Raw genomic sequence first — 24,333 nt, 5'->3', positions numbered from 1 at the left:
AGACACACAGTGAGTGTCTGAGACCAAGGTTGAACTCAGGAAATTGAGTCTTCCTGACTATAGGCCAGGTGCCCAATCCACCTAGCTGCCCCTGTGTTTTCTTTTGCAACATGGCTAATATGGAATTTGTTTTGAATATGTTTTGAATAATTTCATATGTATAATCAGCATCAGATTGCTTTCCTTTTCAAAGGGGGGCAGGAAGGAGGGAATTTGGAACTCAAAATATTAAAAAATGATTCTTAAAAACTTCTTTACATGAAATTGGGAAATATTTAATGAAATAAATAAAAATAAATTTAAAAAATATAGGAAAAGGAATGCTGAGCATTGTTTGTGGGCCCAGGAAAATAAATCAGTAGAAATAGATTGCAGAGAAGGGATGGGAACAATACAACAGAATGGGTGCAAGGGTTCAAGAAGAGTCATATTGGTCACTTTCCTTTCCTCACTCAGGACGATTCTCTTTTCTAACCCCTCACATTGCTTGTACCTTTCCCCTCTCTTTTAGTCTAATTCAGGAGGCATTTAAATGCTTATTCTATGTCCAATACATATTGTGTACCACCTGGCTGACTCTTTCCTATCTTTTGTTTACATTATTTCCTAGGCTTGGCATTCCCAGCCAGCCCCTGCCCCACAGATCTAGGTATCTAGGTACAACCCCTCTCTCCCTTCTGCCACTCTTCATGGCAGTGTCTCTCTCTCCAGCTCTCCCCTTCCTTCTTGGGTGCCCCTCTGAAGAACCCACTCAGAAGGTGGACGTAGCCTCAGTGTAGGAACCAGCCACAAACTTCATCAAAGCGATGTGAATACATACACACAAAAGAGGAGTTCTTGCCTTGTTCAAGGCATTTTTACACCCAGGGCCCTTCCTATGAAATCTCTGGGCACAATGAGACAATCCTTCATCATCCTTCTCTCCCCCCTTTCTGGCTCTTCATACCCAAGGCCTTTCCTCGGAGCAGTCTCTCTTCTCTATGAGCACCCCAACTTAGGTTTCTACACTCAGAAATCTTAGATCTATCTCCCCCCAAAACAGCTTTTCCAGATTTTCTTCCTGATAAGCTGTTTCTTAGGTTTCTGTTTCATTTCTCTAATTCTTCTCCCAGACAGAGTACTATTTGTCTTTTCCACTATTGCTGATGCCCTTCTGTCCTTTCTGACTCACAAATTAGTATTCACACATATTTGTGTATTTAGCATATGAGAATAATTCCTATCTGGGCTACAAAAGGGACAGAATGAAGTAGTCATATAACTATGAAGAGGAGTCATTTAGTACACAGAGGGATGGCAGGTGCTTCTTGAAAACGAGAGCTGAGGAGAGAAAGAAGAGAGACAGAGACAGAAACAGAGGAGAGACAGAGAGAAGGAAGGAAGGAAAGAAAGGAGGGAAGGAAGGGAGGGAGGGAGGAAGGAAGGAAGGAAGGAAGGGAGGGAGGAAGAAAGGAAGGAAGGAAGGAAGGAAGGAAAGAAGGAAGGAAGGAAGGAAGGAAGGAAGGAAGGAAGGGAGGAAAGGAAGGACAGAAGGAAGGAAGGAAGGAAGGAAGGAAGGAAGGGAGGAAAGGAAGGACAGAAGGAAGGCTGCCAGTTGACCCCTGTAATAATAATTGACATTTCTCTAGAATATCAGAGGTTTGCAAAAGTGTTGTTCCTGGCATCTCATTTGATTCTCTCAGATAAGGAAACCAAGCCCAATGGAAGAAGTGATAAACCAGTTTGGGTCTAACTAACAACAAAACACCCCAAATAAAACTGTCAGTAATTTCCAGCCTTTCGAGAGCAGATCAGATCCTTCCCTTAAATAACTAACTACTTTGACAAGCCTGGGATAAGTACCTCGCATTATTGATATGAAGATGATGTAACTGAACCTTGTCAGGAGGTCTGAGCTTCACATTTTTCCAGAAATGATGATGGATTTGTACTGGGTTCTCCGGACTTGACCAATTCCTGACGTGATTAACGCCCATATCTGCAAGATGGCTGGGATGGGAAAAGAGGTTTTCCTTTGTACAAAACTAATTGGCCCATCCTCGGGCTAGAGGCTGTATTTCTTCCACAGCGGCCTGGCCCTTCCTACCACCTTTTTTTTAGAATGTATTTGTAAGGTAGGAGCATGGTTTGACATCTGCAAACACAGTGACAGCACCCACGGGGTAGGTAAGAAGAGCTTTAAAAGGTCACCCCACTTTGACATTCTTCTAGTGGGAACACTCAGGTAGAGAAGGAAGTGAGCAAAATGGATTGCGTTGGCGAATCATCATTGCAATGACCTCGCCCCCTTCCCAAGAGTCCATGCTGCTTCGGAGAGCCAGTCCCGATGGCCGTGCCCCAGAGAAGTCAGATGCAGCACCTCGAGCCGCTTCTCCCCATGGGCTCTGGAATCAGTGTCTCCCTCCCTGGCGGGTGTGCAGCCATGCTCCTGATTATTCAGAAAGTCGGCGCTTCCCTGAGTAATTCATTCCCACTCAGCACCACATGGAGCCACTTAAGACCATCAAGGAGAAATGCCGGCGTCTAACCTAGCCTGTGTGCTCTCCTCTCGAGGCACTTCCAGCCCTGCACACAGCAGCCTGTTACATGTCAGAAATGAGATGAGGAGAGGCCGCCTTCTAATGCGCCGTGGCTTCCTCTCCCAAGCAGCTGCTCCTCCAAAGCGGCATCGTATTTTCACACTTAATACTAAACCAAGAAGTCTCACCACTGCAAGGGGAAATGAAAGCTGGTTTCTGCCCTTCTGCCTTCCTTTTCCTGGTTTCTCAGAGATGACAATTTGTTCAGGAGGGAGGGAGGGAGAGAAAGGAGAAGCACTTGTTTAGTGACTGCTTTATTTCCCCCAAAACCCCTCACCTTCCATTTTAGAATCAATACTGTGTATTGGCTCCAAGGCAGAAGAGTGGTCAGGCAATGGGGGTTAAGTGGCTCGCCCAGGGTCACACAGTTAGGAAGGGTCTGAGGCCAGATTTGAACTTAGGATCTCCCGTCTCTTTCCTCCATTCACTGAGCCACCCCACTGTCCTGTAACTGTTCTTTACAAATCCTGGCTTATTGGGTCTTAGTTGGCCTTCACAACAATCTTTGGAGGTGGGGGCTATTATTATCCTCAGTTTAGTTAAGGAAAATGGGGCAAGACGAGGGATTTGTCCCACATGGAAATGACTTGGCCAGGGTGATTATGCAACTGCTGAATGACCAGGCCACATCTGAACTCCAGGCTTCTGACTTGGGGGCCCCCGTCCCCCATGGCAGAGGGAGACAAAGTGTTAGCAGGTCCCCAGGTGTCACTGTCCAACCACCCTGGATTGATCCTTCTTTCCTTATTTTGCTCCAGGATAATCTTTCTACTCAGCTAAGGCAACAGATGAAGAGGATGAAAAAGATGAAACCCAGCTGTGGTTCGTCTGCCTCTTCTCATCAGATTGGACCAGATTAACCCTTTTCCTTCGCCCCCCCTGAAGCACAGAGGCACGGGCTTAGATCCTAATCTGTGCTGAGCTCCTTTTCTGAAGCCCTCTGGTGCCTGGCCACCGGCCTGCAGGCAGGTGTTCCTGGGCATCACCTGGGAGCATCCCCCCTGCGCACGTGTGCCTGTCTCGGATGGGAGCTGCATGGAGGAATTCTGCAGTGCTGATGCTAAATGCCTGTGTCTTATGTCACTGAATCCATGTGCACCTCGCAGGCATTCTAGAGCTGCCGGGGCGCCCAGAGAGGCAGAAACTAGACAATTTCTTACTTAATGTTATTGAGCCCCCTCCTCAAACCACTTCTGGGAAGGATGAAGCAGCAGCCGTCCAGGCCAGGAGTCTGAATGGAACTTAAAGCAATTTCCATTTTCCTTCCTCTTTCTGCCATTCATCATTATTCTTATGTTCAGTTTTCAAACTTCAAAGCTATTCTCAAATTATTTTTTTCTTACCAAATTAGATAATCCAGGTTTTGAGTTTACCTGGGTTGAGCGATTATTATTGTTTCTTGAAATCCCAGGTCTGACTCTATCTTTACAAACTTCGTTCATGCTCAGATTTTTCAGAGGGTCGATCTATAATATTCTGCTTTCATGAAGTATAGTGTTGCTGGAAGGATCCATTGAGATAGTGCGGGTAAAAGTGTTTTATAAACCTTAAAATGGTATATAAATGCCAGTTATTCTGCCATTCAAGGCTTAAAAAACACTAATGTTTGGTTTTTTAAATCTCGTGCTACATGTGATAACCTTGGGTTGAATTCTTTTAGACTCTTCAAAATAAAAATTTATCATTCTCAAATAAAATTACACCTCATACAAATAAAGGATAGGATGGTTTCCCTTCGTAGGATATCTACACATCAGAGAGATCTGATGCAGTTCTATGCCTAAGACACCGCAGATAAACTGGGGTTCCTTCCACTCCCCACGGTGGCCGATAAAAACTTTCCATCCTCCACCCTCCCGCTGATCAATGGAAGGCGAGTCAGTGGTTCTTGGCTGTTAGCGTCAGGAAGGCAGAACTGATACCTGGACTCCGCCTGACCACACTACGCCGGGGGTGGTTTTTCCTTCTTGAGCTTTAAAAACACGAGCTGGATCTCGGACCCCGGACCCTGCGAGCGATTCCTACTTCCTTCTCTATGGCGGCCAGACAGGTGTAAATCATTTTCTTAGGATGAAAAATCTTAGTAGGGAATCTTTAAAATCATGAACATTTTTACTAGCTTCAACCAAAAGCTGCTGAATGTAAACAAGGGATTTATTTTAAATTTCCCTGATGGAATGGCGAATGCTCTCTTCTCACTCCGACATCCCGATGATCTGTAGTCATGGCTCCCAAGCCAACAATAGCCACAGTTAAGAGTTTGCAAATGTTCCACATAGATCCTCTTATTAATCCCTACAAAACCCTGGGAGGGGGTGCAGTAATTACGCCCGTTTTACAGAGAAGGTAGTGGAAGCAGACGGACTTGCCCAGAGTCACCCGGCTAGGAAGGGCCTGATGAAAGATTCACACTCAGGGCTTCCCATGCCCAAGTGCCACGAGCCTCACTTGTGCCCATCAGGGCCCACCCGGCTCCTGTAGGTGGACATGATACAGCAGCCAGTGATAGAGGCAGCCTGAGAAGTACCAGGACGCGGGGGAAGCTCCTCCATGACTACCCCGCCAGCCTCTACATTGGCTGAGAGGGGGAGGCTCAATGGGAGGAAGTGGCGGCACTTCAGAAGAACGGCTGTTACACTCAGTTGAATTCTCCTGGGAAGCCAGATGGACAGCTTCGGGCCCTCTGGGATCCATCCGCAAGGAAGCCCTTTCCCTCCGTCCTAGGCTTCTCGCACTCAGAGCCCAGGCTGGCACAGTTCTCCCACTGCAGGCTTCCCTCAAACCCCCTCGACCCAGATGTCTCCTGCATCCTCCTCACTGCCTCTGGACACTCTGGGCCTTCCCTGAAGGCTGGACTGGACAAGCAGCTGCCCTTCACAGGTATCTTCCTTATCCTCTGTTGGGGGCCTCATGCGGCTGTCCCAAAGGGCAGCAAGGCTGGGGAGCTCTTGGCTCCTTAATCCGGGGGGTCCAGCAGGAGGAGGTGAGACTGCAGCCTCTGACCAGGATGGACACCGCCCCGGGCCCTGCAGCCAGGACCTTCCAGGCCCTGTCTTCATGCAGGGAATGAAGCCCAGACACGGCCTCGCACGGGAGCCAGAAGGAAAGTCCTTTCCCCCAGCCCCAGGCTCACGTCAGGGGCAGAGAGGGCATGCAGGCAGTAGTCACTGGGCAGCAGGACACCCTGGCCCTGGCCCTGTGCCTGAACCACGTCCCTGTGAGGCTTCTCTCAGCCAGGGCCTAGCACGGAGCAAGCCTCAACAAGCATGCACCTCGGCCACTGAAATGAGCCCTTTGAGGATCTGTTCTCAAAGGAAGGGCCTGGCCGGGGTCAGAGCGGCTTGTCACGCGCCTGAGGCAGGGATCTCCCTGGGCCTAACCACACAAGCTCCTCCTTTATCTACACCTTCTGGCCTGGGGTCTGGATCTGGGCCCAGACACAAGCACAAAGTCTGACCCGCGCGTGTCCTCAGCTCTGTCTTGAACCCAGGGCAGCTGTCCCAGGATCCCAGAGACCCACCATCTTGTCCCAGCTCTGCTGCCCCAGTATCCAATGGAGGAGCTTGGTGACCTGAGAGGCATCAAATCCGGGTGTGTGTCCTGCAACCCTAGTGACCTCCTGTGGGACCTCAGGCCGGTCCCAAGCTCTCTGGGCCAGCCTCCTCTTCTTCAGGAAAGCAGGGGCCGGCCTGGCTTCTGTCCGAGGCCCTTTCCAGCTCCAGGTTTGCTGTCTTGGGAAGTCCCTGAGCTGACTCTGTTTCCCGGGAGGTAACACTGGGATGACAGCAGCCCCTCTTAGCCTTGCTTCCTTCATGGGGGGGGGGGGGCTTCTAAGAGTGAGAAAGCAGCTCCAAACAGAAGCCATGACAATTGCTGAAAAGCCCCAGGACATGCTGAAAGGGGCAGGGGCAGTCCTTGGGGGCAGCACTGAGGCCTGGAGCCAGGCACCATCTGGTCCTCAGGGCCCCCCAAGGGCCTCTGGGGTTATTCTCCTGCTCTAATGACCAAGGTCCTCCCTGGGCTCCTAGCTGCCCACCTCAGGAGTGCCTCCATCATCTCTACGCTGAACCATCAAGAAATGGGTCTTGTATTGGGTACATTCAGGAAATCCAGTTTTGAAAAGTCCTGTCAGAATTTAGACTCTGCAGCTCTGGGTTCTGAGGCTCACTCAGGGCCCCCATGGCCTCAGTTTCCCCACCTATAGAAGAAGACTGGACAGCCTCTGAGGTTCCTTCCAGATCTAAACCAAGAATCCAAGAGCATCAATTAAAAACAATGGAGCCTTTAGGCTGCCATTCTGATCAATGACATGAATGAGCAGGACATGCCAAGGCTAGGAAGTCCGGAGCCCACATGCTGCCAGCCGGTCACCTCCAGACTGGGACAGCTTCTTCAGGACTATGAAACAAAGATGAGCATGTGAATCTCCCTTTAGATGTGCACCATCTTTTATGTGATGCTGCTGCTGCATTTCCTTCCTCTCTCTTCTTCTTCTTCCTTCTCTCCTCCCTTCCTTCCTTCCTTTCCTTCCTCCCTCCCTCCTTCTCTTCTCTCCTTCCTCCCTTTCTTCTTTCCTTCCTCCTTCTCTTCTCTTCCTCCCTCCCTTCTTTACTTCCTCTTTCTCTTCTCTCCTTCCCTTTCTTCCTTCCCTCCTTCCTTCCTTCTCTCCTTCTTTCCTTCCTTCCTTCTCTCCTTCCTTTCTGTCCTTCCTTCCCTCCCTACTCTCTTTCTTCCTTCCTTCCTTCCTTCCTTCCTTCCTTCCTTCCTTCCTTCCTTCCTTCCTTCCTTCCTTCCTTCCTTCCTCCCTCCCTCCCTCCCTTCCTTCCTTCCTTCCTTCCTTCCTTCCTTCCTTCCTTCCTTCTTTCCTTCCTTCCTTCTTTCCTTCCTTCCTTCTTTCCTTCCTTCTTTCCTTCCTTCCTTCCTTCCTTCCTTCCTTCCTTCCTTCCTTCCTTCTTTCCTTCCTTCCTTCCTTCCTTCCTTCCTTCCTTCCTTCCTTCCTTCCTTCCTTCCTTCTTTCCTTCCTTCCTTCTTTCCTTCCTTCCTTCTTTCCTTCCTTCTTTCCTTCCTTCCTTCCTTCCTTCCTTCCTTCCTTCCTTCCTTCCTTCCTTCCTTCCTTCCTTCCTTCCTTCTTTCCTTCCTTCCTTCCTTCCTTCTTTCCTTCCTTCCTTCCTTCCTCCTTCCCTTCCTTCCTTCCTTCCTTCCTTCCTTTGCCACCTTAGGATCAGCTCCATTTTATTCTACAGAGTCTTAGAGCTCTGGGGGGGGGCCTCCCCCAAGTAAAATCAAGTTCTCTGAGTACAGGGACTGTCTGACCTTTAACTCAGTGCCTAGCACACAAGAGGTGCTTACTGCATGCAAGTACATGTATTAATGCTAACCACATGCAAGTGCATGTGTGTGATGTATGTGTGTGTATACACATACACTATATGTGCACAAACAAATGATTGTCTGATTCTGTCTTTAAGAATCCTATTATTCTATCATGAGGGCAGCTGGGTGGCTCAGTGGATAGAGAGCTGGGCCTGGAGATGGGAGGTCCAGGGTTCCAATGTGGTCTTAGATACTTCTCAGCTGGGTGACCCTGGGCAAGTCACTTACCCCCCAGTGCCTAGCCCTTACAGTTCTTCTGCTTTGGAACTGACACTTAGGATTGATTCTAGGACAGAAGGGAAAGGGTTTCATTAAAAAAAAACAAAGAAAGAAAAAGAAATCCATTTTGACGTCAAAGTCAAATTAAAAAGGGGGATACCACTTTGTATGGAAGGAGCCAGGGGGACCATTTGAATACTAACTTATAAAATGGGATCTTATGAATTTTTATTTATTTTTAAGTATTTCCCAATTCCATTTTAACCCACTTCTGCCTTACCGGAGAGCACTAGGACGGAGACGTCTTCTCTAACACCTCTGGGGGAGGGCAGATCAATGAGGTTTGGGCTTTCTATGCTTCACTTTTTCAATGCCTCGCTCTGAAAGGCACACTGGAGAAAGCCCAGGTCACTGGCTCAAGAAACCTTACTTAGCAGTCCCAGGACCAACACTGCCTAAGCTCTGTGTGTGTGTTGGGCAGATACGATTTAGCGGCTCCATGCCTCAATCTCCTCCTCTGTGAAATGAGAATAACGATGCTTTCATTACCTGCCTCACAGGATTGTTCCTGCCAAAGCACTTTGTGCCAACACAGTGGGTGCAAAACCTTAAAAGTCATTGTAAAAATTACAAAACACAAACCCAGGCATGAATTTCACAATACGAAGGATCTAAGCCTTTGGCAGGATTCTTCTTTCCCTCTGCTGAGATAACCTCTATAGAGGAGTTCAATGGCTTTCCAAAGTTGCTAGTGATGAGCTCTCCCAAACAATCTTGGCTGGACCTTAAGCTAGCACCCACCAGACATGATTTCATCCTTTTTTGTTCCTCAAGTTTTCTTCCACTACATGGACTTCCTAGAACTTCATGAGATAAACCAGTAGGTCCAATATCAACATCCAAGAGGATAAAATATAAATGGCTGAGTTCAGAGAGGAAATTTTCATTCCTCATTGCTAGTCTAGTGTTTCTCACTACATAACTTTTAAATGAACCTCTGCCAGAACTTTAAAAAGAAAACAAAAGTGCCAAAAGAATCTAATTGAAACCCAGTGAAAATCTTGAAAATAATTATAGTTAAACCACAAGGGTGCAGGTGCATACTTCAGTTAAGTTCAAGGCAGTTAGTTCAAATCAACAAAAATGGCAGAATCCCTTTCATTTATTCAAGAACCAAAAGGAAATCTCCCTTTCATCTTTTCACAAGTTCTGTCCTGAGTATTTGGACCTCTTGCATGTTTTAATTACAGACACAAAACCAAACCAAACCAAAAAACCAGCAAAGAAATTCTCCATCTAGTAACACTAGTAACAAGACAACTTTTTTCTGTCTACACAAGCATAGATTAAAAAAAAAACCAACAACAACAAACCCTCACCTTCAAAAAAATATAGAAGAATAAAAGAGATGGGAAGAAAAGGAATTTTTCCACCATCAATACCAATATAAGAAATTTGTGAGTTTTTTCTTCTGGAAGTTAAGAATTTCGTTACTGCACATTATTATTATATGTTAACATGGCCAGAAATGGGAAAACATTTAAAAGACTACAGAAGGAAGCATATTCCATTACTAATTAGGTACAGCTAAGTGAAGCAAAGAATTTAGACATCTCAGGAAAGGCCTCTAAGGAAGAAGTCAATTGATTTGACATTTTATGCTAGAAGGAACTGTAATAGATCAGCTTTCCCATTTCATAGGTGAGGAAACTGAGACCCCAAAATATGTTTTAAATGATTACATTTAAGTTTTTAAAAGGGAGGCTTAACATTTTGAAGGTAGTGGTAAAATGCCTCTCCAATGCTAGAGGCCTCATAATGAAACATGCTCCCCATCTCCTAAAAGAGAAGGGAAAGGCTCAAAATGAAGAATGACACATTTTCTTGGGCATGACCACTCCAGCATGGAAATTTGTTTTGATTACACATTGTTTCCATGACTTTTGCTTTTCTTTTGTCCTCGGTTTGGGGATGGGGTAGAATGGCAATAAGGAAGATTTGTATTGCCTAAAACAAACTCTAGTTTAATGAGTAAATGCTTTACCCGAGATAGCGCGCTCCTTCCTCATGTGCAAAATGAATGAACACAGATAAACTCAAAACTTGCACTTCCAAACAACCTCTAATGCAGTGCTCTTTTCAACTTTCCATTTGAAAATCTAGTCCCCCCAAAGGGCCAACAAAACAAAATTGTTTTATAAAAAAATTAAGCGGTTTAAAAAAAGGGAAGGACCAAGCATGCTTGGTTTCCTTCCTGAACGAGCTGTCTTCTATAGACATAGTGGTAAAGAGAGAGAACTGGGGGAGGTTGGGAGAGGTGAAACTCAGCCCTAAAGGAAAAGACCAGGAGTATATATTTCCAAAACGGCCTTGATTGATGTTTTAACGTGAGGGAAAAACCGTAGAAGGCAAGGTCACACCTACTTGGGAAAAGTGGGCGGCTTAGAAAACTGGAAAGGATCATCCAACTGGAAAGGATCACCCAGAATCGGGTTGTGGTATTCTTCTTTCAGAACAGAAGGCCCCCTCCAAGCAGCTTAGCTCTTAGTGAGCATCCCAGAGTGGCCGGGGTCACTAACTGGGCAGAAAGAACAGCCACCACCGGGAAGGCTTCAGGGGTGTGAAAGGCCAGGCGGGCTCTGGATGGTGGCATCGCTGGCCAGCAAAGCTGGAGAATCACCCAGGTTCTTCCAGACCAGAAAAGATCCTGGCCGGGGTACCAGGCGTGTGCAGGCCTGCTGGCCCCATGACACATGCAGGGTTTCGACACAGCCCACTCAATACTAAGAGGGACAGGAAGAGAATGGGCTGGGAAGAATTCTATTTGATTCAGTCAAAAAAATGAGCTTTATAATTATGTGCATATTTACATACATGTATATGGCTATACATGTACTTTTGGTGCCTATATCCACATTGCATAGATATAAATGAATTAACATTATGTCAGGTATATTTTATGTCTTTGCTGTGTCCCCCATTAGAATGTAATCACTGCAAGTAGGAATTATTTCCTTTATTATGCTTATACCCCCAATAAATATTTATTAAGAACTCACTATATACTCAACTACTGGGGAGACTGGGAAAGGCAGGAGGCAGTCCAAGTTCACCAAAAGATCCCAGATACGTTTCTAGCATTTTGAGAACAAGCCAGTTCTTTCCCTAAAGGAGGTTAAAATCCAGAAGTGAAAATGTTCTAGGTCTATACTTAGGTCACAAAGGGCAAAGGTGTTCCATCGTCCGTGACTCAGAAAAATGACAAATAAAATTGGTGGCAGAGGAAATTACTTTTAAGGTAAACCATTTTGGTTTCCCTGTCCAGAATCCCAACATAGGTACGAGGTCAAAACAGGGCAGGTGAGAACCAGTACCAGTTTTTTTTTTAAAGATATTAAAAAATTAAGAATCTAACTTGTTTCATGGCCTTGGATAAGAAACTATACTTAGGGTCACACAGCAAGTATATGTCAGGAAGGCTAGGAAGTATAAACTCATTACCTCAGTTCTGCATTTTCAACTGAGATCTCTTATTTTAAATGAGGGAGGAAGAAAATATTTAAAGATCTGGCTCTTCCTACTTTAATAATAACAATAAAATATTTATGTTAAATATATATTACATTTAAAATTTTATGTATTACTTAAAAGTTTGCAAACAAAGTCTAGTTTCATCCCTACAACAATCCCTACAACAAGATAAGTGCTATAATTATCTCCATTTTATAGATAAGAAAAAGAAGTTATGTGACTTGCCCAGTAAGTACTTAAGGCAGATCTTCTTGACTCCAGGTTAAGCTTTGAATCTCAGTACCACCTAATGGCCTATATGTTAACACAAAATACTGATAAAGGAGCCTAAACTGCCATTTCCAATTGATTACACAGAAAGAGGAATACTTTCCAAAAAATTATTTCATATAATTTTTTTCACTTAACTCCATAATATTTTATGAAAAGGGTAATTAATGAAAACCAAGAGTTTCTTTAAGCCTTCCCTGTGGTGGCTTCCATTTTGGGAACCTGGCAAAGTGCCTTCAACCCAGCAGCAGCTTAAGAAAGGTTTACTGCATTCAATGGTCACATTAATGACCACATAGCTGAGATAATCCAATCAGATTAAATTGTGTGGCCCATAAGGCTTTAGGAGAGGAAGAAGGTTAAAATAATGATGCTGAATGCAGCCACTTTACTCAAGAGCCATCAAGTGTGTGTTGTGTTGAGTCTCTCACAAATTAAAGGTTCCTCTAATCAGTCCCTTTAACTCCCTTGAGCTAAACAAAGCTAAAAGGCCTAATACAACTGAGTATTGGAGATTACTTCCCACTTACAAAAGAGATATGACAGGAGAATATTTCCCTTCCTATTCTCTTTCTTTTCAAAAAACTCTTATTTTCTATTTTGGAATCAGTACTGTGTATTGGTTCCAAGGCAGAACAGCAGTAAAGGCTGGGCAATGGTTAAGTGACTTGCCCAGGAAGTATCCAAGGCCACATTTGAACCCAGGACCTCCCCTCTCCAGGACTAGCTCTCAATCCCTAACTGGCCCCCTTCCTGTTTCTTAAAGATAAAAAACACCACTTCTACCCCCCCCCCCCAAAAGGCTTGTTTTTTTTTCATAATGACAGAAAATGATATTAACTTTACATCTTTCCCTACAATCATTCCAATTAAAATATTAGTAAAATATATCCCTTGAAAAGATATGAAATATCAAATTTACAGTCTGATTATTAAAATTGAAAGTCATTTTAGTCTAGGTTGGATATTCTTTTGGGCTTAATGAAGTGAGCAAGGCTTAAGGACAAACAGGATTGTCTGGCTCAAGATTTTTTGAATTTAAAATCAGAGTTCTGGGTTCAAATTCTAACTCCTCCCACTTAAAATCTGTAAGTTTTTGAGCAAATCACTTATCCTTGTGGAAACTTAATTTTTTATCTGTGAAAAGAAAGGAGTCAGAATAGATGACTGTGAAAAGCTCTTCTAGGTCTACTCTTTTTTTCCATCTCCCAGGAAAAGAGAACTTCCAAGTACCTAGCCAGGGGAGTGATTTTTGTTCATCTTCAGCTCTTGGGGCAGTACCTGGCACATACTAAGCACTTAAATGCTTCTTGACTGATTGCCTTATTGAAGGATGACTGATTTCAACTCAATACATAATATAAAAGTAAATGTAAATTCCTTCCATCTTTAGTCAAGTTGTTTTGTGCCAAAAGGTTTGTTAAGCCTCAAATGTGTCAGGATTAAAGCTATTTTTCTCAAGCTTAAAAAAAAGCATTAAATATCTATACTTATTTCCAGTTACAGTTTCAAAGCCTCCAGTATTTTCTTTCTTTTTTAAATTCTCATCTTCCATCTCAGAATCGATCCTGTGCATCGGTTCCAAGGCAGAAGAGCAGTAAGGGCTAGGCAATGGGAGTTCAGGAACTTGCCCAGGGTCACACAGGTGGGAAGTGTCTGAAGTCTGATTTGAACAGAGGATCTCCCCTCTCTAGATATGGCTCTTTACCTCTTGAGCCCCCTAGCTGGCCCCCTGACACTATTTAACAGAATTCCGTTATCAGCTTTCCTATCATGGATTGAAGCAATGGGATACTCAGTAGAACAAGCCTGATATGCCTCCCAACTAAATAAACTGGGGATTTCTAGATTTCCACGATGATAGCTCTTAGGGCTTTACCCAAACAAGTAAGGTGGGTATATGGTTCAAATCAAAGGAAGAAGCATTTAGGAAGTACTCTTAGTGCTAGGCAGGGGCACAAACGCAAAGAAAGAGAGGGAAAAGTCGGCTTTGGTTTGGGACGTGGCTCTTCCTCACTTAACTAATTAGGGAATTTGGACACTGAGCAGACAGACACGCTCTCGGTCCGAGATGACGAAATGCGGACGAGAATGCCCAAACTAGCAATAGAGTCAATTGCAGTTAGTCCAAGCGGGAAGGCTAGAAGGTGATCCCTACGTACTAATTAAATTAACGTTGTGGCCCCGGCAAGCAGAGCTCCCATCAGCTACGACACTCGGTCACAAGCATCCATACTGCCCCAGCTGGGAGCCAGGGAAGCTGGCAAGCCCGGCCCAGGAGGTGGTCCCAGCAGGGGGCCCCCGAAGCGAGTCCCCTCCCCTTCCACCTTTAGCATCCCTTAGATAACGAACATGGGAGCAAGGACAGGTTGGAGCCTGGGATCCCGCAAGAGCCACGCCTCCACGCGTGCATGGACGGATGCAACTACCCCACCCCCAGCAGACCCCGCGATACAGAACACGGGCTCGGGAGCCGGTTCCCGCGCGAACTTTGCAGGTAGTGGAGGCTGGTAGGAGGAGCGCCGTAGCCCCGCCCCCGCCGCGCGCGCGCTCTCGCGCTGCCTTCCCCCCGCCCCGCGCACGCCCGCGAACCCCCCGCGGTGACCTTCTCTTCCCGGCCCCTCCCCCCTAGCCCCCAGGCCCCGCAGGGGGGCTTGGGGAGCCGCGGCCCCGTCCCCCCTCCCATATCCCCCTCTCGGGCCCGCGCCGCGTCTGCGCGCGCCGCCTCGCCCCTCCCGCCCAGCCCGGCCCCGCGGCGGCTCTCACCTGGCGGGCGGAAGCGGCGCGTCCTGCGGCGCGGGGCGGGGCCACAGGGCGGGGCCACGGGGCTGGGCGCGCTCCGCCCCCCACGGCCCCGCCCCAGCCTCCTCCTCCTATCCTCTCCCCCCTCCCCGGAGGGCGGGGTCGAGCGCGCGCCGCTCCACCGGCGGCTCCGGCGGCAGGGCCCGCCCCCTAGGCCTCCATGGCTGTTTGCCCGGCTGCATTGTGGGAGTTTGACCCGTGCCGCTGGTGGAGCTGTAGTCTGATCCACCTCGGGACGTGGGTGACGAGCCGCCGCCACCGCTCACGAGCGCGCCATGGGGGCCGTGACGGATGGTGAGGAGGCCCCGACGTGTGGAGCCGGAAGCTCCTCGAGCCCCCCGCCCTCCTTTTCAGGCGCCCCCTGGAAGGAGCGGTGTCCTGGGGCCGAGTAGGGGTGGGGGAGGGGTGCTTTAGGCCCAGACCCCCAACAAAAGGAAGGAAAAGGGGGAGTCGTGGGAGGGAGGGACTTGGACCCTTGATACTTGGTGCAGGTCGGAAGGAGGGGTCCGGGTCTTCCACGTGATCTAGCGCCCAGCCGCCCGGCCTTTCAGCTCCGCTGGGGGCCTCAGACACTGGGTAGCGGGCTGGTGGGGCCAGGGAAAGCGTGTCTCCATTCCTGATCTATGGGTGCAGGGGTCCGGGGTCGGAGGGAGCGCCCGCGGGGGCACGACTATGCGTCATCTCCTGAGATCCGGGGGCTCTCCTGGGGTACCGGTGCAGCCTCCCTGCCTTTGTAACGCCGCAGCCTCCAACTCCACGGGCAAAAAATTGAAAGCCCATTTTTGTGGGATTTGGTAGACCGGGCCAGTCTTTTGTGTTCCCGGGGCCGGCACAGACCTGACACGTACGAGGTGCCTGCTTAGTGTGTGTTGGATATTTTAAAGCGAAGGCCGAGCAACTGGGAACATCCTCCTTCCTTCTTAAAATACAATATACCCCGGCATTTAGGGGACTCAGAGGAGGTCCTGGTTTCAAATTTGGCCTCAGACATTACATATTTGTGTGACCCTGGGCAAGCCATTTAACTCCCATTGCCTAGCCCTTACCGCTCTTCTGCCGATTCTAAGATGGAAGGTAAGAGTTTTAAAAAAATGCTTATATACCAAAGGGGTGGAAAAAGAACAGAATTTAGGATGTCATCGAGCTAGAAAAACTCTAGGTACTAGCTCATCTTTTACTGGAATTAACCGTCTCCAGAAGTATCTCCCAGCCGAGTTGTAAAGCCCAAAAGAACTTGAGCGATCGTTTTATAGGTAAACTGAAGACTAATACATAACTAGAATCGGTGATGGTCAACTCATTATAAATCCTGAAGGAATTTTAGTTATATTTTACTTGTCTAGACAAAAGCATTTCTTTTGTAAGGCCTAAGACTTTTGCTCCTGGTAGTTTGAATCACCTCTATTGGATATGTTGATTAAGCTTTGACTAGTTCTTTTCCACAAAGAGTGTTTTGTTCAGGATTTATATCCTTAAATATAAGTACTTAAGGAATAATGGAGAATTGAATCCCAAAATTCCGTGACTATATTGTCTGTGAAAAGGAGGAGCTAGAATTTTTAAGAGAACAGGATTTTATGATCTTTCAATTGTGAGGGTTCTAGTAAATTTAATGTAATGCCAAATAAGGATTGTTCTGTCTCTCTGATGTGATTGCAACCCAGTGTCAGAAGTTGCTGACAGGTCTATGTGGACATAGGGCTTCCCTCTGAACTGAGAAAATTAATCAACAATGAAAATAATGCCCTATTGTTGTCAGGTTTGTAATGTATGCCCAGCAGAAGAATGCTAAAGTTCAAAGTATAGCTAAAAGTTGTTTAGGGGAGAGTGGACATAGGAGTTGTTTTAACATAAATTTCCATTTTACCAAGTTCCATTGAGATTTTTTTTGTAAAGTCTTCTTTTTGTAGGCCAACTTTTATTTGTGTCTTCAGTCCCATATTCCCTCCACCCTCAGGAGTAACCCCACCAGGAATTTACCCTCTTACAGTTTACCCTATAATCTAATGTGGGACTCCACCACCACTCGGCTAAGATGAGAATTGACTGCTTGCCTGCTAAATCTAGTGGTCTTTTCTTAGCTCTTATCTTCATAGATCTTGAGCTAAAAGGTACCTTAAAGGACATATTGTTTACCACTACCAACGCCCCCCCCCCCAATTTTATAGATGAGGATGCCAAGAGCTGAACCGGTTGGGTAACTTGTTCAGTCACACAAGTAGTAAGTACCAGGCCCAAGTAGAGGCTCAGGTACTTTCATTCGAAATTCCATGTTCCTTCTACTGTACTTTGTAGCTTTAGCTACTGTTGACCAACCCCTCCTTGTGGACATTCTTGCTTTTTATTGTTTACAATTCTGTGGTGGCTGGTGGTATTAAGAAGAGCACTGGGATGGAGTCAGGAAGACCAGAGTTCAATGTGATGTGAGATACTTCCTTAATGTATAACCCTTGGGCAAATCACTTAACTTCTGTCTCAGTTTCCTCCTGTGAAATTGAGATAGTAGTAGTAGGATTTCTTCCAGGGTTGATGAGAGGATCAAATGAGATAGTAATTTTAAAGTGCTTATGCTGGTGTCTGGCACATAGGGGGCTAAATACCTACCTATATGACTGTTCCTCAGTTCTTTTGCAAAATATTTATTCATTTCCTGCCTGCTAACCTGATTGTCCCTCAAAGATCTGTGTTTTGCTTTCTTAGCCCTCTCACAATAATCCCATCTGTTCTCCTGGATTTGGTTATTGTCTCTATATAAATCACTCCTAACCCTAAATCTATGTATCCAGCCTAATCTCTCTACACTGCTCTACTCTGAACATATTATCAATTGTCCACTAGACATCCTTACCAGACTTCAAATCAAGGCCCCTTTCTTGCACCTTTTCTCTTTAGATCCATTTTAGACACATTGGTCACCTGATTAATTTTTCCCAAATCCCACTGGCATGTTCTTCTCTTTCTTTTTAGTATTTATTGTATCCCTAATGCCCACAGTAAATGTAATTCAAATTTATAAAACATTTAAAATTTCTCATAATTACCCTGTATTGTAAGTAGTAGAAATATTATCACCTCATTTTACAAATGAGGAAACTAAGACTTAAGGATAAATTGAGAGGTTAAAATGATTTGCTTTTGGTTTCACAGCTAAGAAGTGTCAGGGTAAACACATGTCATTCTGACTAAGAGTCCAATACTCTACTGTGGTTTTATCTTTCTTATATCTGGAAATGTTTTAGCAGGCAAGCTCTTTAAAAATCCAACCCATTTCAGATAAATTGGAAGGTCATAACTCAATAGGGGAGCTTCTCTTTAATTGCTCTTCTTTGTATCTCTTTTCCACCCTTTAAATTACAATGGAGCAGAGGGAAGAGAATTTGCCAGAAGTACCAATTGAAGGTCCTTATGAAATAGAAACTTTTAAGGATTTGGAGACAGCAAGTTGAAGTTTATACTGTATTGAAAACATCTCATACCTTTTTTCCTTCCTTCTTTCCTTTGTCAGTTCCTCCCTCTTATACTATGCTCTAGTTCTTGAGTATTCTCACTGCCTCCGACTTCCAGTGGCACCAACAGCACCTATATGTTTAGCTTATAGGGGACTCAGGCTAAGAGATCACTGGCTTCACTTGTGACTTGGGCGATTTATTTTGTCTGGATCTCAAGTTTCTTATTTGTAAGATGACAGAGTTGGACTTGATGACTGTGGTTCATTCCCATTCTAGGCTAATAATGTATCAGATGAGGCACAAAATTTCCCTATCAAAATTTCCTAAAGTTATACTCAAGGATTATTAAACTAATTCCTTATCAGTACCTGGAATTTCCCTCCATTTGTTAGGAATTTTAGCAAGAGTAAAATATTGCTGACAGATTTGCTTTTCATCATCTGTTCACCTGAACAGAACACAATTACAATTAATCCATTGGGCCATTTTAATATTCGTTACTGTTCTTTCTTTTAGATGAAGTCATAAGGAAGCGTCTCTTAATTGATGGTGATGGTGCTGGTGATGATCGAAGAATCAACTTATTAGTGAAGAGCTTCATTAAATGGTGCAATGCTGGATCTCAGGAAGAGGGGTGTGTTAGTTTATTGTTGTTTATATGCCACTTTTGTCATTTGATTTAGGCCATAAATATTTTGCTCATTCTCACTTTAAATGGAAATATGTTAAATTCATCCTGTTTTATCTTAAATAAGACAATGCGCTAAGCAACTCAAATAAAATGGAATAGTGTTCAGAGTGTTTCATTTTGACTTCTAAGGAGAAAAGTCCTCTCAATTAGAGCTTTCCTGAGGTGGAATGGACTACTTCTTCCCTGTAGGTCTCTAAGCAAAAGCCAGATGGTCTGCTTTATTGGGCATGTTGTAGAGGGAATTTGTTTTGTGGAATATGTTGGACTAGTTGGCAGCCTCTGAAATCTCTTCCAACTCTTCAATGGTTTTATACAGTTCTTGGGAGCCGATTATGAAAGGGATGAATAGAAGACTTAAATTCAGATGTGATGTGGAAAAGGGTGTGTTTGAAGTGACTTTTTGGGTTATATTTATTTTCTCATCAATGATATTCCATAATATATCCAGAAGTTAACTATACGTTAAAACATTGAAATTTATATCAAAATTTCTTGTAATGTTTATTTAAATTAGCTTTCTTTAGGCAAAAAACATAGTAAGGTGAAATGAATAACAACAGAGTTAAAGGTTTGACTATTAGGTCAAATAAATATAATGTATAAATGTATAAAATACATTTTGAAGGTTTGACTATTAGGTATTTGTATAAAATTAAGTACATTTTAGATGATAACAAAAGTATAATAGTAAAATTTTCATTACTGACAGCCATATATTATCTTTAATAGTTTTCTCTATTTTTAAGATCTTTTCTTCATTATTTTTAGCTATAGCCAGTACCAGCGCATGCTGAGTACATTGTCTCAGTGTGAATTTTCAATGGGAAAAACCCTGCTTGTATATGATATGAATCTCAGAGAAATGGAGAACTATGAAAAAATTTACAAAGACATAGGTAAGTACAATTAATGTAATTTGAGTTTAAATTTATTCTTTATCAGTCTAAAAGTTTGGGATTTACTGCCCAAAGGGCCATAAAACTGTGCATACTTGTTGATTCAGCGATACTACTAGGTCTATATCCCAAAGAGATGACAGATAAAGCAAAAGGACCTATTTGTTCAATATATGTCTTTGTGGTGGAAAAAAAAATGGAAACTGAAGGGATGTCCATCAGTTGTGGAATAGATGAACAAGTTGTGGTCTGTGATTATAATGGAATACTGTTTTGCTATTATAAGTGACAAGATTATTTCAGAAAAACTTGTTTGAACTGATGCAAAATGAAGTGAATAAAACCTAGAGAACTTTGTATGCAGTAGCAGGAATATTGTAAGATAATCAACTGTGAATGATTCAACTGTTATCAGCAATGCAAAGTTCCAAGACAACCCCAAGGAACTTGTGATGAAAAATTCTATCCCAAGCCATAGAAAGAACTATCAGAAAATGAATGTGATTCAGACCATACCATTTCTTACCTTATTTCCTTCATGAGTTTTTTCTTACATGTGCCAGATATATGTCTTCTTTCATGACATGAGGAATATGGAAATGTGTATGCATAACAACACTGGAATAATATGTATCAGATTATTTAGTATCTGGGGAAAGGGAAGAGGAGAGGAGAGAATTTGGATTTCAAAAGGTCAGAAGACGACTATTAAAAATTGTTTCTACATGTAATTGAAAAATAAAAAGGTATAAAAAAAATAAATGTTTGAGGTTTAAAATCTGAGAGAGTGTTACCTAGAAATCGTTGGTTCAAAAAACATTCCCATCTAATGTTTTAGGAAAAAAATAGCTATTTTTAAAATGGCAACATCTTATTGGCAGTTGAAAATTTAGTTTAATATATTTCAAATTGACCTAGTAAAAAATTATGACTGGTGACATTATAACTTTTTAAAAAATTGTTTTCCATTTTTATATAGAAAATAGCATAGCTGGAGCACATGAAAAAATTGCTGAGTGCAAAAAGCAGATCCTTCAAGCAAAACGAATACGGAAAAATCGCCAGGGTAAGAATTGTGTGGTATAATATGCTCTGAGGTGAGACCTGTAATCAAAATTATGATGCATTTCAAAAAGGAACTCCTGTATCTTAAAAATAGCTCTTGATGTTGATAACAAATTTACACTGGCTATGATTAATTCTTTACTAGGTTCAATTGGCATTGTCTTAAAATGTCTACTACATTCCTTGTAAGGACTTTTATGCCAAAATTGGTCTTTTTGCAAATGGTAAAGGGGACTGGTACTGAACGGGGAAAAAAAAAACCCACTTGATTAACAGTGTAAAAGGCAAAGTACCTGCCTCCATATATATTACCATATTGATCCAAATCTAGGCCACCCTCAATATAGATTACAACACTCAAATGAAAAATCTTTGAAGCATACGTTATAAAATAATATAAAAATAACATGTTAAAACAAACAGCTGCTCAAGAATGCTGTTGGAAGGGACTGACAACAGTAAGTAAACACTGTCGCCACTTCATCTTTTCCCTTAAGAAGAGAGAAGAAAGATGTTGTCTTCTAAGTGATTACCTAGGGATACTTAGGGGCCAAACAAACAAAAAGCACTTGTTTTGATTATAGGTCGAACTGTGTTTTACATAATTCAGAGTTGGGAGAAGCTTAGCCTTCATTTGGATCAATATGTAGAATCTTAGCTGATTCTTACCATCATCTCAGAGAGCACAAGTAGTAATTTCCTTGTTTTATACAAAGCTTAAATGACCTATACAAAGTAAAGCCAAGCTTTTGGATAGTGTCTTCTCTGCTGTACTGGCCAGTCTTACCCAGGGAAAAAATGTCTTTGGTAAGCAGCAATGGTAGTTTTTATGTCTTTCAGAATATGATGCTTTGGCAAAAGTCATACAGCACCACCCAGACAGGCATGAAACATTAAAGTAAGTTTAATATTTTACTTTCTTATAATTAATATATGCTTATACTCTAAGGTAATAGTGATCTTTTTTTTCTTCTTAGAACTTAAGCGTTTGCAATTATTCTGAAAACATATTTTTATTTTTTATTTAATATCCCTAAAAGTGTGGCACAAAAGAGCATGTAACATTTGAAAAACTTATACCAGATTGAGTCACTTATGAAATTAAACATCATTCTGAAATAATGAGAGAGAACAGGTTGAGTCCTTAATATTACATTTTATTTCATTGTCTAGAACAGTTTTAGATTGAAAATGTACATTATTATTTCAAAACTGCCAAACAGCTGTGTAAAATATTCAGATATGGCAGCCTAGTTATTATATTCTATTTTACTCTGCATAGGTACTTGGATTTTTTACAAAGTAATTTGATACTGATTCTTTATCAAAAATGGACAAACTGCATATTGCTCATTTTGGTGTTCTTTTTCAGGGAACTAGATGCTTTGGGGAAAGAATTACAACACCTTTCTCATATAAAAGAAAATGTTGAAGATAAGGTATGTTTATATCTGTCAATCAGGTATGAAGTCCTTATTTTGTGCACACTCTGTACTAAGTCCTAGGGCTAAAAATAGCCTGCCTTCATGAAGGCTATGTTCTAGAAGCGGGTAAGCAATGCATAAATCACTGTTGATACAATATTATATATAGGTAGATGAGAGATGATGGGGGGAGAGAGAAGGAGAGAAGGCACTAGCATCTGGGAGAGGGCTCCTTTGAAGGGGAGATTGTAGCTTTGTCTTTAGGGAAGCTTAGTAAACTGGAAGAGTATTACAGGGACTGGCAGTTTTAATACAAAAGTGTGGAGACTCCTGTTAGGAGGAGCAAATAGGAAGGGAAGTGCTTTCAGTGCTAAGTGGAGCATGAGTTTGAGTAAAAGGGCAATGTGATCAGACTTGCCTTTTTTTTTTTGGCAGAAACCATTTTGGCAGCTGGGTGAAGGATGGATTGGTATTTGGCTCGGAGGCTTAACTAGAAAGCTCTGGCATTCGTCTAGTTAATGGGGGATGAGGGCTTGAACTCGGGCAGTGGCCATGATAGTGGAGGGGAGAAAACATGGGCGCTTTAAAGATAGAAACATCAAGATTCTGTCTTTACGTGTTTTTCAACGTGGATATGCTTATATTTGTAAATCACCTTACATTTAAACATTTTCTTTTCCTTTAAATCAAGCTGGAACTAAGGCGAAAGCAGTTCCATGTTCTTCTTAGTACCATTCATGAACTTCAGCAGACATTAGAAAGTAAGTGCCTTCTATTAAAACAAATAGCATTTTAATTGAAGTAGGCTGTTTTGTTTTTTCAGTATACTAGAACATTGCATGAACCTAGTGTTGTGCTTGTTTCTGGGAAGGGGTATAATAACTTGTCAGGTAGATGAAGGCTAGAACTCCTGAACCAGCTTCTGGGAATGTTCTTACTAGGTGAACACTGCATTTTGAGATTCTATAATTTTTCAAAGTGGCTGAGATTCCTGGAAATATTTTAAGATTTGCTCTTAAGTTTTGTCGTTGCTAGATTCATATCAAACCTTTTATTTGGGTTTCATCATGTTCGTCACTAGCAGTAACTAGTTTTGCATATACTTCTCCATTTCAGATGATGAAAAACTCTCAGAAGTGGAAGAGGCTCAGGAAGCAGGCATGGAAACAGAGACTAAACAGTAGGCCAACACAAGTCTCACCAGGATGGAGAGATCTAAATAGCTCAGGTTCCTTCCACATGGCTAAGCATAAATGTTAAGTCATTGTTGCTTCAGTGAAACTAACAGACTGTGGATGATAAATTTTTATTAATTTTTTCAAATGTCCAACTAGGTAAAGAAACTATTTTAATGAAGTTTGTTTTTATGAAGTTTTTTATTCAGATGTTTTCAGTTTGTATTTTCGTGCATATTTTGGTAATTGTTAAAATGATAAAATTGAATTTGAGTCAGATAAGTTGTATTTTACAAGGAAGCACTAATAGAATATACACATGGATTATATATTGGAATATGTCTACTTTGGATGGAGTTTCCTTTCCCCACCTTGGACACCCACACCATTGTAGTGAAGTCCTCGGAACTGTATGAGGTACAGAAAAGTGATGACTTGCCCAGGCTTTTGAAGCTGGTGTTGAAGGAGATTTCTAGCCAAGTCTTCCTGAATCCAAGACCAGCACTTGACCACAATTTCTATGTCACACTTCTATATATGGGGAAAAACACATGAGCAAATAATGCATCCATTTCTAACCTAGAGAAATGAGTTGTTCACTTTTAAATAAATGAAATTTAACCAATTTGATCATTAAGGTTGTAAAATATTTCTGAAAGTATGGTTCTGCATTTGATTTATGAAATCAAAGCCTCTTGAGTGTTGGATGTGAACACATGACCAGGAAACCTTTCTGGCCTCTTTGGAAGTGGCCCTCCCACCTCTGCTCTAAGACCTTCTTGAGGGGAACAAAGAATTCCAGTGAGCACATGATAACATTGAATCCAAAATGAGCCCATGCATAGTTGTCTTATAAAGA

General features: G+C 43.1%; 2 protein-coding genes across 5 annotated transcripts in view; one reads left to right on the top strand and one right to left on the bottom strand.

Moving 5' to 3' along the window:
* The window catches only part of ATXN7 (ataxin 7), a 98,973-nt gene extending 84,141 nt beyond the window's left edge, over positions 1 to 14,832 (bottom strand). For all 3 annotated transcript variants that reach the window (XR_008913353.1, XM_056804368.1, XM_056804369.1), the window contains exon 1: positions 14,739 to 14,832. The gene's annotated coding sequence lies outside the window, so the exon portion shown is untranslated. The remainder of the gene's footprint in view (positions 1 to 14,738) is intronic.
* A 20-nt stretch (positions 14,833 to 14,852) lies between these two features.
* Positions 14,853 to 24,099, top strand: THOC7 (THO complex subunit 7). Of its 2 annotated transcripts, none has more exons than XM_001371436.5 (8): positions 14,853 to 15,068; positions 18,740 to 18,857; positions 19,683 to 19,810; positions 20,790 to 20,876; positions 21,716 to 21,773; positions 22,248 to 22,314; positions 22,991 to 23,060; positions 23,416 to 24,099. In XM_001371436.5, the coding sequence occupies exons 1-8, from the start codon at positions 15,050 to 15,052 to the stop codon at positions 23,481 to 23,483; spliced, it is 615 nt and encodes a 204-aa protein (XP_001371473.1). In that variant the 5' UTR covers positions 14,853 to 15,049; the 3' UTR covers positions 23,484 to 24,099. The 2 variants fall into 2 exon arrangements, with proteins under 2 accessions (XP_001371473.1, XP_007500083.1); XM_007500021.3 differs by having other exon boundaries at positions 15,018 to 15,848.
* The last annotated feature ends 234 nt before the right edge of the window (positions 24,100 to 24,333 follow it).

The sequence above is a fragment of the Monodelphis domestica genome, chromosome 7 (genome assembly GCF_027887165.1).
Source record: "Monodelphis domestica isolate mMonDom1 chromosome 7, mMonDom1.pri, whole genome shotgun sequence".
Taxonomy (NCBI): domain Eukaryota; kingdom Metazoa; phylum Chordata; class Mammalia; order Didelphimorphia; family Didelphidae; genus Monodelphis; species Monodelphis domestica.
Note: the sequence above shows the minus strand (reverse complement) of the source record. Positions and strands in the feature narration are given on the sequence as shown.